Consider the following 19,758-nt stretch of genomic DNA (forward strand, 5'->3'; position numbering starts at 1 on the left):
GCTTCGGAAACGGTACATTTACATAGGGTTAAATTGCAAAAGTAGACGTCAACCAGACTATTGTTATGTAGTGTTTTTATAGAGATTGAGGGCAAACCAACTAAAGAACAATGACACAACGGTAAAACTGACTGAAAATGAAATACACTTTAATAAATTGAAATGTAAAGAATTTGGCATTTATTTTCCTACATTGCAAAGAAAAGGACAACCATTCACAATTCCCCATTCACACTTCCAATTCAAAAGTTTCAACAAAATAAACTAGCCTGAGTAGTTCAAATTATACTTTAATAATAATCAAGTTATACAGTAATAGAACAATTAGTAGGCCTAACTTCTGTAATGTCTAGCAGCAGGACATTATATAAGCTACATAGTCCTTGTCCAGAAAACACAATTCTGGCCTATACCTCCACAATAGGTGTACGAAATATGATAGTATCTCCACTTCATAAAAAAAAAAAAAATCATTCATAATGACTACACCTATGCGTTCTTTTCAGGTCTACACAAGAACATGGAGGATAGGTGTTGTTTCTGGAGAGGGGCAGTGTATCACCTACTATGCACAGTAACTGTCATTTTTGGTCATAAGCTGTATCCCGTTTGATTTGACAGATTCTAGTAATATTAGTAATACTTCTGTATTGGTAGCAGTGGCAAGCTTACATTAAAGTCACAGCACTTTTGGTGGATTGATCTCAACACAGGAGGTTGGTGGCACCTTCATTTTGGAGGACGGGCTCGTGGTAATTGCTGGAGTGGAATAGTATCAAATACATCAAACACATTGTTTCCATGTGTTTAATGCCATTCCATGCGCTCCATTCCAGCCATTATTATGAGCAGTCCTTCCCTAAGCAGCCTCCACTGGATCTCAATTGGTAAATTTTGTCCGCTTAATCTGTTTTGTGTCTCTAATACTACCATACATTTGAATAAATGGATGTCGTGGCCTTGAAAAGAGTGAATCATAATTCCATTCCAACATATTCAATTCCAACAATTCCATTCCGCATATTCACAGAAATTTCACTCTCAATCAAATTATCTAGCCATAGGAGTAAAGTGGCGCTCTACAACAGCAGCTCACCACATTGGTCTAACCATATCTATAATATTACAGCAAATATTTGTATATTATTTGTGTATTTGAGAAATTCTACTGCACTGTTGGAGCGAGTAACATAAGCATTTCGCTGCACCTGCTATAACACTTGCAAATCTGTGTATGCGACCAATAAACTTTGATTTGAATACACATCAGAGACACACTTTACTGATGAATGACACCTGTTGATAGCGTTGACTCCCTCATTTGGATGGGAACAGTTGGCACTCCTTCTCAAAGTCGCAGCCCTGGAGCAGTTCCCCGTAGTGGTCTCTGACATCCTGGTAGAGCGGGGCTCCCTCCTCTCCCTGGTTGGCGGCCAGGCCTGGAAAGGCCAGGGGCCTCTCGTTGAGCAGTGCCTGCAGACGGAGGTTTCCGCTGCAGTCATACAGCACAAGGACCAGGTTGGCAGCGTAGGGCATCATGCGGCTGGTGCGGAAGGCACGCTGGCCCTGGGTGACATAGTTGTTGGAGGTCAGGGGCACGCTGTCCTTGAAGAAGCCCAGCAGGGTCAGCAGAGGCAGGAGAGTGTCAGCGTGACCCACCTGGATGGTCGCTGCTTCTGTGACATTACTGCCAGATCTGAGAGACAGAATGGGAGATGTATACTTAAGGAGGGTAATTATTTATTTGCGTCAGAACAATGTGGTATGTAAGTGAACAAGAACTTTCTTAGCCTCCCGGGTGGCAGCAATGGATGATTTTTTTACTGAGTGACAATGAAGAGGTAAAAAAAGAGAAACAAACAGAAATGTACCTGTGCGACAGGCTATGATAGATTAGCAGAGACACACAAGGTTTTATCTGATGACATGGAGTCTGAGCTTGCTAAAAATTTCAAGAATTTCACAGACCAGTTTCATGGGCTTAGTAACCTCAAATGCAGAGATCTTGCCTACGAATTGGCACATCGAAACAAAATCCCTGTCCCAGACAACTGGTATGGAAATGGAAGGGTAAGCGATATTGAACAGCGATCTATATCGGAATGTAGACATACATTTAAGATATACAATATACCACACCCCCATTCTATGACCTACTAGCACCATCGCCCACTGTCACAGGACACAAGCACCCACTTACCCCAAGGCGGCTCAATTTACCCCATACCCAGGGTAAGTTGTTCCAAAAGAACACTTTTTTTGGGACAAACTATGTTTTACAAACTGTTATGTTTATATAAATTGTGTATTATTTCCAAGGATAGACAGCATCCTGAAATATGTGTAGATATCGGTTAGAAAGAATACTATATTTCCCTTCACATAGTAAGGCGGAATGTACAAAATGGCTCCATTTACCCCACTCTCCCCTACAGTGTTCCACTGACTGACAAGAAACCATGAGATTGTGTGGCAGGTACATCAATTAACTTTATTTGAAAAGTCAAATCAAATCAATTCTCCTCTTACCTTTAAAACAGAGTTGTACCACAACTCACAGATTCATATTCTTATGAGTTCTATGATCAGATGCACTGTGCGTGCAACACAGCATGACAGACACATTCATTCTGTAACAGAAACGTGTATTGACGTGTGGGTGTGGTGCGTGAACCACAAAATACAATTTCGTCACAGTCCAATGAAAAGGCACACACACACCCACACAACAGGATCCTGACGAGACAAAAAGGTCTGCAAACTTCTATGATGAGCTGCTATGGATGGGTAATTGTATTATTCATTTTAACCCTAATGAGTATTGAATAATGAGGGATGTGGATTACCCATAATCCTACCCCCATATGTATGCGCTTTGGTTAAACTTCTCTCAGTATCATGTATAAGACACTGACAGTTTGAGGACTTGGCTAAACTAGGATGTATAACAGGACACAGGGTGCAAACGAGAAGGTTCATGTGTCATATTCTATTGACACGTTGACAGGTTATTTTCTAACAGTATTTCTAACAGTTGCAATAGATACTGTACCGGGCCGTTGTTTGTATAATATTACAGTTTAGTCCTAATCGGTTTTGGAAGTATCCCTTAAAAACGACAGTTCACTCCAAAATCAAACTTTGTCAGATCTTATAGACCTCAAGTACAATACCACTTGAATTTCTGGTCCATTGCGAAACATACATTTGTCTTTTTGCGGTCTTGTTTTTCCCCAACAACCCAGACACAACCCAGACACTCACAAGAGGCTGGAAGCAGCACATGGTCAGCCACAGAGCAGCATCCATTGAGCAGGTTAGGGGATAAGTGCTTTGCTCAAGGGTACAACAACACAAAGGCAACCTCAAGGCTACTGCAGCCCTAGGCAAAGTGGTCTTGCATTGAGATACGTCCACTTCCAAGACATCTGTTGAGTAGAATGGAATCAATGGAACAGAAAAGCGCTATAATTTCCAGATTTTATTCTGTGCTTATTTTTTTCCATTCATGTGTGATATAAAGACACGGACCAACACAACCAATGGCGTGGGACAACAATTAATGTTGACATTACACTACATTTTGGGTTTGTAAACATCTGACAAACTTTGATTTTGGAGTGTCCTGTCCTTTTAAACACATATAGCCTAACATTTTTTTTTTCTTCCATTAGTTACATTTTTACCCCAAGGCCATCCACTTTTAATCCCTTTGCTATACTGGTGAATGACATGAAGACTGACATGTGAGGCTAACCAGTCCCTCACCTGATCTCATTGGCCGCTCTATCCAGACGGCTGAATACATCATGAAAGAGGATGCAGCTTGACTTGCTGTTGATGTCATGACCATAACTCCTTTTCCAGAACTGCTTCAGGTCATTTGCATATTCCAAAACCTGTTTGTGAGGTAAATGCTGTGTAAGTATAGCATGGGATTAGATGGTGTAGGCTTTGTGTGGATACCACGTTAGATAGTTTCCATATACATTAACCTGTTAGTGGGGTTATTGCTGTATAAGTACAGTGCATTCGGAAAGACCTTGACTTTTCCCACATTTTGTTACGTTACAGCCTTATTCTAAAATGGATTCCATTGTTTTTTTTCATCAATCTAAACACAATATCCCATAATGACAAAACAAAAAAGGGTTTTTAGAAATGTTTGCAAATTTATTACAAAAAAGAAACTGAAATATCACATTTACAAAAGCATTCAGATCCTTTACTCAGTACTTTGTTGAAGCACCTTTGGCAGCATTTACAGCCTCGTGTCTTCTTGGGTATGACACTACAAGCTTGGCAGACCTGTATTTGGGGAGTTTCTCCCATTCTTCTCTGCAGATCCTCTCAAGCTCTGTCAGGTTGGATGGGGAGCGTCGCTACACAGCTATTTTTAGGTCTCTTTTTTATTGAACTAGGCAAGTCAGTTAAGAACAAATTCTTATTTACAATGACAACCTACCCCGGCCAAACCCTAATCCAGACAACACTGGGCCAATTGTGGGCCTCACTATGCGACTCCCAATCACGTCCGGTTGTGATACAGCCGGGGTCTGTAGTGACGCCTCTAGCACTGAGATACAGTGCCTTAGACCGCTGCGCCACTCGCAAAATGTCCGATAGGGTTCAAGCCCGGACTCTGGCTGGGCCACTCAAGGACATTTAGAGACTTGTCCCTAAGCAACTCCTGCGTTGTCTTGGCTGTGTGCTTAGGTCGTTGTCCTGTTGGAAGGTGAATCTTCGCTCAGTCTGAGGTCCTGAGTGCTCAGGAGCAGGTTTTCATCAAGGATCTCTCTGTACTTTGCTTCCGTTCTTTCCCTTCTTTCCCTTGATCCAGACTAGTCTCCCAGTCCCTGCCGCTGAAAAACATCCCCACAGCATGATGCTGCCACCCCCATGCTTCACCGTAGGGATGGTACCAGGTTTCCTCCAGATGTGACACTTGGCATTCAGGCCAAAGAGTTCATTCTTGGTTTCATCAGACCAGAGAATCTTGTTTCTCATGGTCTGAGAGTCTTTAGGTGCCCTTTGGCAAACTCCACACGGGCTGTCATGTGCCTTTGGCAGCGATTACAGCCTCGTGTCTTACTGAGGAATGGCTTCTGTCTGGCCACTCTACTATAAAGGCCTGATTGGTGGAGTGCTGCAGAGATGGTTGTCCTTCTGGAAGGTTCTCCCATCTCCACAGACGAACTCTGGAGCTCTGTCAGTGACCATCGGGTTTCTTGGTGACCTCACTGAGCAAGGCACATCTCCCCCGATTGCTCAGTTTGGCCGGGCGGCAAGCTCTAGGAAGAGTCTTGATGGTTCCAAACTTCTTCCATTTAAGAATGATGGAGGCCACTGTGTTCTTGGGGACCTTGAATGCTGTAGACATTTTTTGGTACCCTTCCCCAGATCTGTGCCACAACGCAATTCTGTCTCGGAGCTCTACGGACAATTCCTTCAACCTCATCGCTTTGACATGCACTGTCAACTGTGGGACCTTATATAGACAGGTGTGTAAATCATGTCCAATCAATTTAATTTACTACAGGTGGACTCCAATCAAGTTGTAGAAACATCTCAAGGATGATCAATGGAAACAGGATGCACCGGAGCTCAATTTCGAGTGTCATTGCAAAGGGTCTGAATGCTAATATAAATGTGATATTTAATTGTTGTTTTTTTATTTAAATTTGCAAATGTCTAAAAAAAAAAATGTTTTGCTTTGTCATTATGGGGTATTGTGTTTTGATTGATGAGGGGAAAAAACAATTGAATACATTTTAGAATAAGGCTGTAACGTAACAAAATGTGGAAAAAGTCAAGGGGTCTGAATACTTTCCGAATGCACTGTATACCATGGCATGTAGGGTAGGCTTTGTATGAATACGTCGGTGAGTGATGCCCTCAGACAGACAATCTCTCATTGTGTAGAGTCGTGGTAGGATTTCCCCTAGGCCACCTGAGAGCTGGGCCAACTTACCTTATAACACAGGACACACCCACATAGCCCAGCTTCTTATTGACTGAATGTAAGACATCTATTCATACTGTAGATTAGGTGAGGAGATTGTAAATAATACATTCATCATGTTTTAGATTAATGTCCTATCAGCAAAAACACTTCACATAAAAAGGTCAATGGATTACTAGTTAGGCTAGATGCATCTAATTCATCTCTCTAATATTGATGAACTTCAATGTTTTTGATCACTGCTTAAAAAATCGAGTTCTCCATAAATAATAAATTACTCCATTATCACTTGAACTGGTCAATACTCTGCAATGACGTAAAATGATTACTACTGCAGGGAATACAGTTGACGTACCAGTGCATCTGCCTCATCAAAGAGTTGACACCAGGGGGAGTTGATGGTTTTGATGGCCAACTCGTAAGCACACAGGTAAAATGCAGCCTCAGCCATGTCTACAGGGGGAAAGTAATGGCAAAGTGATCACAGGAGCCATTACATTTTAGTCATTTAGCAGACACTTATCCAGAGCGACGTATGGCACAATTAGGGTTAAAGGCCCAGTGCAGTCAAAAATGAGATTTGCCTGTGTTATATAAACACAAAAGTATGTGGACACCCCGTTCAAATTAGTGGATTTGTCTATTTCAGCCACACCCGTTGGCCACAAAAGCTCACAGAATGTGAATCGCCCAACATCAGTGACCGACCTCACTAATGCTCGTGGCTGAATGAAAGCAAGTCCCCGCAGCAATGTTCCAACATTAGTGGAAAGCCTTCCCAGAAGAGTGGAGGCTGTTATAGCAGCAAAGGGGGACCAACTCCATATTATTGCCCATAACTTTGGAATGAGATGTTCGACGAGCAGGTGTCCACATACTTTTGGTTAAGTAGTGTATTTTAGAGCTGGGACAATAAACCGAAATTGATCGACACCAACCATACCGATCACATATCGCAGGCATTTTGCTGATATTGCTCATAACGATAATGTGAATTATGAAACTAAATAAGTTTGCTAATATGGGTGATTGTTAATGACACAAATGATGGCTACAACCATCACACTAGTAGTACTAGTTTAAAGGATATTTGTTTTTAAACTGTGGTTCACATTAATGTTATAAACTTATCGTTCTATTTATCGTTATCGGATCAATTCAGGCAATTTATCGCAATGTGTATTTTTGTCCATATCGCCCAGCTCTAATATATTTCCACACTATGAGGTTGGAATAATAAATGCGAAAATGATGATAATGCCCTTTCAGTGTAAGAGCTGCTTGAAAAGACCACCAGAAATATTAGCCTGTGAGTTTTGACCTGCCTGGCGGTAAATTAGTTAACAGACCAATAAGAAAGACAGATCCAAACATCTCTGGCAATAATAGCTAGTTTTCCCCTCCTAACTCCGACCACTCCCTGACAGTCCTAGCTAAATTCTTGCTTGAGAAATTGCTCTTTGCTAAGAAGCAATTTTTAAAAATCTTTTTGACTATTTTAACTGAAAGCAATTAGAGCCCGACCGGTATATAGGTTCACCGATATTATCAGATGATATTGGCCTTTAAAACGCTACATCGGTATCGGCCAATAACTCCACCGATAACCGATATTCAATAAATAGGATGAAAAAAGGGAATCTCTTGCTTACAGCGCCTTAAGAAAGTATTTACACCCCTTGACTTTTTCCACATTGTTGTGATAGCCTGAACTTAAAATTTATTAAATTGAGATTTTTATGTCACTGGCCTTCACACAATACCCTATAATGTCAAAGTGGAATGATGTTTTCATTTGTTTTTGTTTTTTACAAATGAATAAAAAATGAAAAGCTGAACTATCTTGAGTCAATAAGTAATCAACTCCTTTGTAATAGCAAGCCTAAATAAGTTCAGGAGTAAAAATGTACTTAACAAGTCACATAAGATGCATGGACTCACTGTGTGCAATACTAGTGTAGAACATGACTTTAGATGACTACCTCATCTCAGTACCCCACGCATACAATTAACTGTAAGGTCCCTCACTTGAGCAGTGATTGTCAAACACAGATTCAACCACAAAGACCAGGGAGGTTTTCCAATGCTTCGCAAAGAAGGGCACCTAAGCAGACATTGAATATCCCGTTGAGCATGGTGAAGTTATGAACTACACTTTGGATAGTGTATCAATACACCCAGTCAATACAAAGATAAAGGTGTTCTTCCTAACTCAGTTCCCGGAGAGGAAGGAAACCACTCAGGGATTTCACCATGAGGCAAATGGTAACTTTAAAACAGTTACAGAGTCTAATGGCTGTGATAGGAGAAAACTGAGGATGGATCTACAACATTGTAGTTACTCCACAATACCAACCTAATTGACAGAGTGAAAAGAAGGAACCCTGTATAGAATAAAAAATATTTAAAAACAAGCATCCTGTTTGAAACATGGCACTAAAGTAATACTGCTACAAATGTGGAAAAAAGCACGTCACTTTTTGTCCTGAATACAACGTGTTGTGTTTTACTGTATTTGCCCCAAACATATTACAGAGCACCACTCTCCATATTTTCAAACATAGTGATGGCTGCATCATGTTATGTGTATGCTTGTAATCGTTAAGGACTGGGGAGTTGTCAGGATAAAAAAATAAAACAGAATGGAGCTACGCACAGGCAAAATCCTAGAGGAAAACCTGGTTCAGTCTGCTTTCCACAAAACACTGGGAGATGAATTCACCTTTCAGCAGGACAATAAGCTAAAACACAAGGACAAATCTACCCTGGAATTGCTTACCAAGAAGACAGTGAATGTTCCTGAGTGGCCGAGTTACAGTTTCGATTTAAATCTACGACAAGACCTGAAAATGGGTTTCTAACATTGATCAACAATGAAGAATTTAAAAAAAAGAATAATGTGCAAATATTGTACAATCCAGGTTTACAAAACTCTTAACACTTACCCAGAAAGACTATCAGCTGTAATCACTGCCAAAGGTGTGTCTACAAAGTATTGATTCAGGGGTGTGAATACTTATATAAATGAGATATTTCTGTATTTAATTTTCAATAAATTAGCAAAAACGTCTAAAAACATGTTTTCGCTTTGTCATTGTGAAGTATAGTGTGTAGATAGGTGAGATTTTTTATTTTATTTAATCAATTTTGAATTCAGGCTGTAACACATCAAAATGTAGAATAAGTCAAGGGGTATGAATACTTTTTGAGGGCACTAATCTGAACACTTGCGGACATTTTCATGATGTGCCATAATGTATGGAATCAATATTTGAAGCAGTTATTGGACAATTGCTCTTTTGGATGGCAATGTATGAGAATTCAGTGTGGAAAAATGACACTAATTCCCCCACTGTAAAACAGTACATCGGCAGATATATCGTTATCGGTACGTTTTCCCTCCCAAAATACAGGAATCATATCGGACCCCAAAAAACATATAGCTCGGGCTAAAAACAATCACAGTAAGGTACTTAATTGTTACCCAGAAATAAGGCTCCATTGGAACTTTAATTGCTTTGTCGACCTGGGGATTCGAACCAGCGACCTTTTGGTTACTTGCCCAAATTTCTTAACGACTAGGCTACCTGACGCCATTCCACGTCAAAATGTAAATAATTATTACAGACCAGTAACCATATCTGTACTTTGATATAAAACAAAGTAAAAGTCATGTATGGCTTAGCATTAACAACACATTTCCCACTTTGTTTGACTTTTCAAATAATAGAAACATACAGGTATTCTTATTTCAATGTCCTCACTTCTCAGATGCTCATTGATGACATTCTGACAAAACCATTCAGCTGAGGGAATTGTATATGGGAGTGCTTAACTGTTTTGTACTGTTAGTGAGAAAACAGCCCCATCTAGTGTCTAAATATCCTGTAAAATGTTTGCAATCAAGCAGATCTGAAGCAGAGCCGTTCATTGTATAGAGAACATGAGCAACATCATGAGGATAGCCCTCTCAGTAATAATAGAATAGCTATAAAATATTTACTATCCACTGTAGAATAGACATTTTTGTTTCCCAACGCCCTGTGACAACTCACACACAAATGCACACACACACACACACACACACACACACACACACACACACACACACACACACACACACACACACACACACACACACACACACACACACACACACACACACACACACACACAGGCTAGAGATGGAGACCTGATGTAATGTGGCTGTAGGGGACCAGGAGCCGGTCTGCTATCTTCTCCTGCACCCTCCTCATCTCTGCACTGGACTTGAACTTGTCCAGCTCAGCCATGGCTGACGGGTTCTTGTCGACAGTCTCCACAAACCTGGTGCAGTTGTCAAAGAACCTCATCAGCGCATCGTTCACCTCGTAGTCAATCTCTTCATCTTTGAAATCAAACATAGAAGACACTGGTCATTCAAAGGGAGATCTTCAAAGTTTAGAAAATTATAATAATATTAAGGTCAATGAAAGTGAATGAAATGCACCAATTAAAAGCTAGTGACAAGTTCAGAAAGTTTTTTCCAGTGTTATCACTAGTGTTATAACCCTGCATGTTATGATACAGTAAGACATGTTGAATTGTTAATAATTTCAGTTCCAAAAGACTGCAGGCCAATGCAATATCATGAAAAATGTACACTTATGACAAAATATCATATCGGTATTACATTTACCTAGCGTGGGTGTTGTTTCTGCTCTCCTGCCAAACAATTTGGAGAATTGGGCTTCCAGGGAACATGTTGTCAGAGGACGCAACAGTAACCAATGGGGTCGGAGCTTAGCGAAGGGTCAATTGTTTAGCTTGCCAATGACAAATAGTGTAAGCAAACACAAACAGATCTGGGACCAGCCTAGCTGAGGAACGCTAAACTCTGTTCTCATATCTAAGTGGTTGAGTATTGATAACTGGTCGTGTGATTTATCAGTCTATACTTGTAAAAATGTCAATTCTGGAAACACTTACCTGTACCTACATTTGATCTGTACAACTGTGGTCCTTCTGTGGGGTGCTGAAATTCATACTTTTAATCAAAACTTTTATCGAATACAACCACAGATTTTTTTCCTAATTTGTGTTGCTCGACTGCAGCTGTAGCAGCCTTGAGGTACGGGACGGCAGGGTAGGCTAGTAGTTAGAGCGCTAGTAACCGAAAGGTTGCAAGTTCAAATCCCTGAGCTGACAAGGTACAAATCTGTCATTCTTCCCCTGAACAAGGCAGTTCAGTCCTAGTTAAATAAAGGTAAAATAAACACACACTGAGACTAGGAGTGTACATTTTCTTTCACAATGTGCCATCACAGGAGCATGATTTGTGACCTGTTGCCACCATTGTAAATACAACCCATATTTATATTTATTTATTTTCCCTTTTGTACATCGTTACAACACTGTATATATACATAATATGTCATTTGTAATGTCTTTATTCTTTTGGAACTTCTGTTGGTGTAATGTTTACTGTTCATTTTTATTGTTTATTTCACTTTTGTATATTATCTACTTCACTTGCTTTGGCAATGTTAACATATTGTAATGACCCGGCTGGGTCATAAAAGGAAAAGAGACGGACTCTAGGTGTGCAGGTCAGAACACAGGTTTATTCCTAAACTGGGTTATTGTTCAGGCCACAGCCCACGCCGCTAAATGCCGAACGTACACAATTATAACATGTCGAGTTAAGGGTCACTCCCATAGGGACAGATCAAGGCCCCGAACAGAAAAGAAAGAAAGATGAGACAGTAATCCCTATTTATGCATTTCCAAATCCCGCGGGATTACCCATCATACCCCCCCCAACCTTTCCCTCTGTCCTGACATATTTAACCCCTGCTAGTAGCCATGAGAACCATAACACACCCACAACACAGAACACAATACCGGGTCGTTACATAGCCCCCCCTTTCTAAAACCTAGCCCCTAGGGTTACACAACAAAATCCTTAAAACGACCCGGAGGTCGCATCAGTCTCTTGGGCCTCCCCGTGGCTCTCACCGGTGAACCCCCAGAACACTCATCTGCCCCAATGTCATTTCCAGCGCCCTCCGAAGAAGCAGCCCCCATCCCAGGCTCAGGTTGCGCTAGAGTCTCCTCGTTAGACTGTTCCCGTGGGCTCACATCAGAGACCTCACTCCCATTTCCTACCGTTTTCCTCCCTCTGTAGGGTGCCAATCGGTCCCGGTGGACCACCACCTTCCTGCTCCGTGGGGGGACCTCCACCCGGTACGTCACCTCCCCCACTCTCTCTATCACCAGACACGGCCCCACCCATGCACTGTCCAGCTTTGGGCACCGCCCCTTCTTGCGCGTGGGGTTGTGAAGCCACACACATTCTCCCGCTCCAAAGTGCCTCCCCCTAGCGCGCGAGTCGTAGTGGCGCTTTTGGCGGACCCCTGCGTTCTCGAGTTGCTCTCTTGCGAAGGTGTGAGCCGCTTCTAACCGGTTCTGCAGACGACACACATAGTTCGGGCCAGGCAAAACCCAGTCGTCATTATCAGGAGGGTGGCCAAACGTCAGTTCGGCTGGGGTGCGCAACTCACGACCTAACATTAGTAGCGCTGGGGAGCACGCAGTCGATTCTTGAACAGCCGACCTACATGCCATAAGAATAAACGGTAAGTGGGTGTCCCAATCTCTCTGGTGTTTTGAGGTAACGATGGCCAGCTGCTGTGCTAATGTTCTGTTAAATCTTTCCACCAGCCCATCACTCTGGGGGTGAAGCGGAGTAGTGCGCGTCTTCTCTGCGCCTAACCGTCTACACAACTCTGAGAACACCCGTGACTCGAAGTTTCTCCCCTGGTGGCTGTGAATAGACTGTGGCACCCCAAACCGACTGATTATTCCCCCCACCAACGCATCAGCTACTGTCGCTGCCTCCTGGTCTGGGAGAGCGTAAGCCTCCGGCCACTTGGTGAAGTAGTCCATAGCGGTTAGAATCCACCTGTTACCGCTGTCTGTGGTTGGAAACGGCCCCACTATGTCTACCCCCAGTCTCTCCATGGGCTCCCCTACTGGGAATTGTTGTAGGAGGGCGTGTGACTGAGCTGGACGTCCTTTTTTAGCAGCACACTCGCCGCACTGCCTACAAAAGTCCTCAACATCCCTCCTGTGCCTGGCCCAATAGAAGCCTTTACGCACGCGCTTTAACGTTTTGGAGACCCCAAAATGCCCTGCGCCAACTCCCCCATGAAGCTGCTGTAACACGCTCCCCTGCAGCCTTTTGGGCACCACTACCTGCCACGTAATTTCTCCAGTCGCTGGCTTTTTCCACCCCCTCTGGAGCACTCCCTCAGCCACTCTAAGGACTGTGAATTTAGCCCACAGTCCCTTGGTGACTGGTGATAGAGGGGCTACTTCCCCCCACGGCGGTCGTCTTCTCTCTTCCACCCACCGCAGAACAGGACGCAGCTCTGCGTCCTCCTCCTGGCGACGCCTCCACTCCCCAACGTCCACAGCCTCAAGCTCCCGGCACTCTGTCACACTCAGCTGACTCACCGTGGCGGTGACTCCCTCCTCCCTGCACAGTTCTCTCTCTCGCTCCACCCGTTTGGCGCAGTACCCACAGCCATCCTCAGCACACGGGCGGCGGGACAAGGCGTCTGCATTGCTGTGGCGAAGGCCGCTCTGTGCTCCACCTGGAAGTCGTAGGGTTGCAGCTCCTCCAGCCAGCGGGCAATCTGACCCTCTGGCTCCTTGAAGGAGAGAAGCCACTGCAGGGCGGAGTGGTCCGTCCGGACCACAAACGGCAGGCCCCCCAGGTAGTACTTGAAATGGCGTACTGCTGCCACGACAGCCAAAAGCTCTCTCCTTGTCACGCAGTAGCGTTTTTCAGCCTTATCAAAAGTTCTGCTGTAATAAGCTACTACGTGTTCCCCATCAGGACCACGCTGAGCCAGCACAGCCCCCAAACCCTCATTGCTTACGTCGGTGTCCAGGATGAACGGACGGTTCGGGTCTGGTGAGGCCAGGACAGGGGCCTCCATCAGGGCACGTTTGAGGGCCTCAAACGCCCGCTGGTGCTCTTCGGTCCACTGAAAAACAGTGTCCTCTTGAGAAGGTGGTTCAAAGGAGCCGCTACCCCCGCAAACCCCTTCACAAACCTACGATAGTAGGATGCCAGCCCCAGGAAGCTCTTAACCTCTTTTTTTCCCCCTGGAACTGGCCACCCCCTCACAGCCTCTACTTTGTCTGGCATCGTGCTGATGCCCTCACCACCCAGCTGATGCCCCAGGAACGCCACCTCCCTTTGCATGAAATGGCACTTTCCCAGATGTAATTTTAGCCCCGCCCCCGAGATCCTCTCCAACACTCGCCTAATTGCCCCCCAGTGCCCCCTCAAACGATGTGTCGTGCACCAATATGTCGTCTAGGTACACAACACACTCGTCTCTCGGAACCCCCGCCAGCACTCTGTCCATGAGCCTCTCAAAGGTGGCAGGAGCATTACAGAGCCCGAAGCACAGCACCTTGAACTGCCAATGGCCCCTATCTGTGGAGAAGGCCGTTTTTTCACGTGCCCCTGGCGAGAGGGGCACCTGCCAGTAGCCACTGCGCAGATCAAGGGAGGAGAACCACGAGGACCCTCTCACGTGGTCTAGCGACTCATCAATCCTCGGTAGGGGATAAGAGTCTTTAGTGGCGACAGAATTTAGGCCCCTGTAGTCAACACAAAACCTAAGTTTACCCCCTTTCTTAGGCACCATGACGACCGGCGCGGACCATGGGCTATCTGATGGCTCAATGAAATCAGCCCGCAACATGTCAACAATAGCTGTGTCTGCTGCTTCCCTCCTGGCAAGGGGAATACGACAGGGACGAATTTTAATGGGTCGGGCGTCCCCAGTGTCTATTTCGTGCTGAACTAGGTGCGTTTGTCCTACCTCATCTTCCCCCCAAGCGAAGCTATCTTTAAAGTCCAACAGCAGCTGCTTTAACTGTCTCTGTTGTCTCTCATCCAGACCCTGACAGTTCTTCAGCCACACAGCCTCGACGGCGTCGATAGCTTCCTCCTTCCCCCCGTCGGGCTGATGGGGTGAAGGAGCCAGGGTGTTTTGGGCTACTGAGCTGCCTGTGCTTGCACCATGATGGGGAGTGAAGGCCGTCGCCGCCGGAGACAGCTGCTGGAATGGCACAACGACCAAGGGAGCAGCCGGGATGACCGGTGGAGTTTCTGCAAGCTTGGAGGAAGACGGAGGGACAGCCCTACCCCCTGCTGGCCCTCCCGAAGTTGACATTCCCACTGTGGGCCCCTCCGACAGCCTCAAAGTGCCCGACGCTAAGTCCAACTGAGCCCCACAGTTTTTCAAAAAGTCCATTCCCAGTATACAGGGGTCCTGCACCGCTGCTACCCACGCCGGACACCCCACAGTTCTCCACCCCACAGTCACAGATAGCTGACACTTCCCTAACATGGGGGCTAGCTCCCCCGTGACAGTCCGTAGCTGGACAAGGGTCGGCTCCACCCGCACCCCAACAGGTAGTATGTCTGGTCTCACCAGGGTTACTGTAGAGCCCGTGTCGACCAGGGCCAAACATTCCACCCCCTCTACCTTGACGATGACATTGCAGAAGTCCCCAACGGTGGTACGTCCCACCACAACTACCGGACTAGGAAACACGGCGGCAGCTACACCCTGGGGGAGCAGGTCCCCACCCTCTTGTCTGCGCTGCTGGGTACCTCTTTTGCTTACAGTGGGTTCGGGGGCGGGGGGGTGGGTCCGCGCTGCCCCCTGCGCTGCCCCTGCGCGCCGTCGTTTCCCTGGTGACGGGGGAATCTGCCACACTCCCGCTGAATGTGGCCAGGCTGGCCACAACCCCAGCAGACAATAGGAGTTGAGCTGACACTGCGACGCTGCCTGGAACCCCTCTCCATGACAAGCGAAGCAGTCTTGACTAGCCCGCCCAACTCGTCGACCCACTCTGGTTTCGTGACCCCTGGCACCGCTGCTCTCACCTCTGGTTGACTGGTGACTTCCACTCTCACTCCCTCACCCCAGATCAGCTCCCTCTTCCTGGCTATCTCCACTGTAGCCCGCAGAGATGGTGGGTCCGCCATCTGAACATGCTTACCCAGTTCGGTGGAAGAGAGCGCTCTAATAAAACTGTCCCGTGCCAGCTCGTCTTGCACCCCAATCGGCATAGTTGCATAAGCCCGCTTGGTCAGGCTCAGAATACCACTTGCCAACGCCTTTAATGATTACCCCTGAAGTCTCTTTTTGTTACTCAGTTCAATCCGCAGCATGTTGGGCTGCGCGTCGCTGCCGAAACGGCCCCCCAATGCCTCCACTAGCGCACCGTAGTCGCCCCTCTCGTCCGGGGCTAGCGTTAACAGGCATTCCGACGCCTCCTCTGCCAGGCTCAGGGCAAGCTGTAACGCTTTCGTCTCGTCAGACCACCTCCCGGCTCTAGCCAACAACTCGAATTGAGTGAAAAAAACTTCCCATTTACCTTGTCCATTGAACTTTGGTAGTTTAGCCGCTACCATGGCTAATGGCAATAGGCCGCTGCCATCTGTTTACATACGCAGGCCCCGCCATTTCCGCACCCGGTGACGTCGATATCCCCGTCGCCGTGACGTCTGCTCTCGAGCGGTGTGAAGGAAAACCCGCCAGTTCTGCTATCTTGCTGACTGACAATTTAACTCCCGCCATGTGGCTCTCCAGCTCTTCTACGGCAGTCGCCGCCCGACCCTCTCGACCGGGTACCCCCGAGCCCACAACGGACACTTTGTCCGACTCTTCCTTAATTTTCCGCCTCGCCCCAAGCATCATGACCGTAGATGCGAGTCACGCTAAAGCCAACCCGGCCTATACTGAACAGCTAACTCGCCTAGTCTCGATCCCGTAGTTCGAAAGCACTTCTGACACCAATGTAATGACCTGGCTGGGTCATAAAAGGAAAAGAGACGGACTCTAGGTGTGCAGGTCAGAACACAGGTTTATTCCTAAACTGGGCTATTGTTCAGGCCACAGCCCAAGCCGCTAAATGCCGAACGTACACAATTATAACATGTCGAGTTAAGGGTCACTCCCATAGGGACAGATCAAGGCCCCGAACAGAAAAGAAAGATGAGACAATAATCCCTATTTATGCATTTCCAAATCCCGCGGGATTACCCATCATACCCCCCCAACCTTTCCCTCTGTCCTGACATATTTAACCCCTGCTAGTAGCCATGAGAACCATAACACACCCACAACACAGAACACAATACCGGGTCGTTACAATATGTTTCCCATGCCAATAAAGCCCATTGAATTTAATTGAATAGCGCGGATACCACGTTCAAGACAACTGGGAACTCTGAAAAAATGTTGAACAGTCATCCAACTCGGAATTCCAAGTCGGAAAAGGGGGCATCTTTCTAAAAGTCGGACATTCCGACCTGAAAATCACTGACGTCCTGATTCAACCTCGTTTTTTCCCAGTTCCCAGTTGTCTTGAAAGCACCATATGTATCAACGGCTGTTGTTGCTAGCAAAGATTATGGATATACTGACAAGATACCTCTCTAACAATGGGAGCAACAAAGCAACTCGGCCGGTTCTTTAGCTCCCGCCTATCCTTTCTTTGGATTGGTGGATTCATCGCATTATTGTAATATTTTTTAAAATATTTGATGAGGGTTGATTTCATGCCATGAATAAGCATAGCAATCTCGAGACAACTGTGAAATAAACTGTATAAAGTTGCCGGGATGTCACGTGTCCTTGTCAGTACACGCTTAACAACTTATGCATTACGAAACTTGTATTCGATAATTTACGCAAATAAGCCTTTCGTTTTTTTGTTGACCAAATTCGACTCACTGACCTCCATACAAAAACTCGCTTGGTGAGCGAAACGGAAAAAAAACGCCACCTGCTGGAGGGAAACAGATATCCCTCCGACTTGGGCCACTCTCTTCCTCTCTGTTACTAGCAAATTGACCAGTTATCGATCCTCAACCCCACCTCTTTTTAAGAACGTAGTTGAGCTTTTCTCAAATACGACCAGGCTAACATTGACCTACTTAGTAGATATGCCTTATGTCTTGCAAATAATAAATAAAGCGTTATATGCAATATGCTTGCACTTTGACACGATGCTATCATACAGACATCGAGTAGGATTATATCTACCTTCTATGGCCCAGAGCTTTGCCAGTCCTCCCTGGAAAGAAAGGGTGCTGTTCACACACCTGTGCTTAGAACTGGTCATGAACTTGATGTGGCCATCTTGTAGCTTCTCCTTAGATATCAATGATGGGAATAACTTGGACAACCTGACTGCCAAATGCCTGTGGTCGAGGACTCCCTTCTGAACGAGACGGCCATCCATCTCATCAGTGTACCACATCTTCCACTGCGTAATTTCACGCAACCAGCGCTCCTCTCCAGAGGCCTTCTGTACAACAAGATTGTGAAGTTCTCGCATCTTCTTGACGTTTTTAGTCGTCGGGTACCTTGAACCGTGCCGTATGATGGCGGTCAGATGAATTTCGCGACATTCTGCAGATGGGGGCTTTACAAGAGATTTGTTTACAGCGAGTATGTCATCTATGAGGTAAGGGTTCACTTCCTCATATCTACCTTTTGTGGTGAAATATTTGGCAATCGCTGGAATATCTGGAGTGGTCAGGACATTTCCCCATAATGAACAACACGAGATGTAACTAAAGAAGAAATGCGCAATAATAACTTTCAACGGAATGGTAAGCAGCATATTTACTTTATTTCGCCAAAAACGTATCAGAAAATTCCTACCCTCAACTCCAGGCGTGCATTACCATTCCAGGTTTGTTGTTAAATATTAATCAGCAGGCCTATTGGTATCTTTCCCGGAGTTTTCAGGTCCATGGCCTACTGTAGAGAACACTTTAGTATTTCAGTGATTCAAACTATGGATGGATAATTTGGTTCTGATGATAAATTTAAATACAAGTATGTCCAGCTGGATTGTCAGAGCTCTGTCATACCCCTGGAGCTAGACCTAGGGTCAATCTATTAAAACATATAGTCAGCAATTAAAGACATACTCCTGTACTTTGGTGACTAAGAACGTATTTTTTAAACCCCACACTTTGGGCTGGTTGCGTAAATGTGTAGTTCATACTCGCATAATCTATGACCAGAATTACTGTTTTACCTCAATTAACCACAAAATCTCTAGTTTCAAGCGACAGTTTTCTTGAAGCTGTGCAGCTACCATTTACCCTACATTTAGCCCCACATGGGCCAGCTCCCTAGTAATTCGAGTTCTAGCCTATGAGCTTCAGTCCCTCGCATTTGAGTGACGGCTTGCAAGAGGCCTGTCCAGCGCTATCCAATGAGGTTGCAGGGCGCGTCCAATGGCTCATTGGAGGGTACTATGGTGTTGAATGCTGAGCTGTAGTCAATGAACAGCATTCTTACATAGGTATTCCTTTTGGCCAGATGGGATAGGGTAGTGTGATGGCGTTGTCTGTGGACCTGTTGGGGTGGTATGCAAACAAGTGGTTCTAGGGTGGCTGGTAAGGTGGAGGTGATATGATCCTTGACCAGTCTCTCAAAGCACTTCATGATGACAGACGTGAGTGCTAGCAACCAATCATCTCACACAGCACCTTCCCGCTAACCATCCCCGTATGCACAGAACCACGCCTCATATGATTTGCAAACATTAAATGGTGACAAATACTTTACTCAATAGGTCACTCCCATAGAATTCTATGGTCACTCCCACTAAGGCCAACTTTGAGTGGTTACTGTCCCAGGTTTATATGCGCTGTTCTAACCTGCTACATAAAGTCACTTCTGTCCGTAGCTGTATACGAT

General features: G+C 45.3%; 1 protein-coding gene across 1 annotated transcript; it reads right to left on the bottom strand.

Annotated features, from left to right (window-relative positions):
* Window positions 1–132: 132 nt before the first annotated feature.
* On the bottom strand, window positions 133–18,758 carry LOC115193758 (multiple inositol polyphosphate phosphatase 1). Its single transcript, XM_029752717.1, has 5 exons — window positions 18,085–18,758; window positions 10,155–10,349; window positions 6,318–6,415; window positions 3,769–3,899; window positions 133–1,696 (listed from the first exon to the last, which is right to left on the bottom strand). The coding sequence occupies exons 1-5, from the start codon at window positions 18,665–18,667 to the stop codon at window positions 1,318–1,320; spliced, it is 1,386 nt and encodes a 461-aa protein (XP_029608577.1). The 5' UTR covers window positions 18,668–18,758; the 3' UTR covers window positions 133–1,317.
* Window positions 18,759–19,758: the final 1,000 nt, after the last annotated feature.

This window comes from Salmo trutta, chromosome 5 (assembly GCF_901001165.1).
Source record: "Salmo trutta chromosome 5, fSalTru1.1, whole genome shotgun sequence".
NCBI classification, from domain to species: Eukaryota; Metazoa; Chordata; class Actinopteri; order Salmoniformes; family Salmonidae; genus Salmo; species Salmo trutta.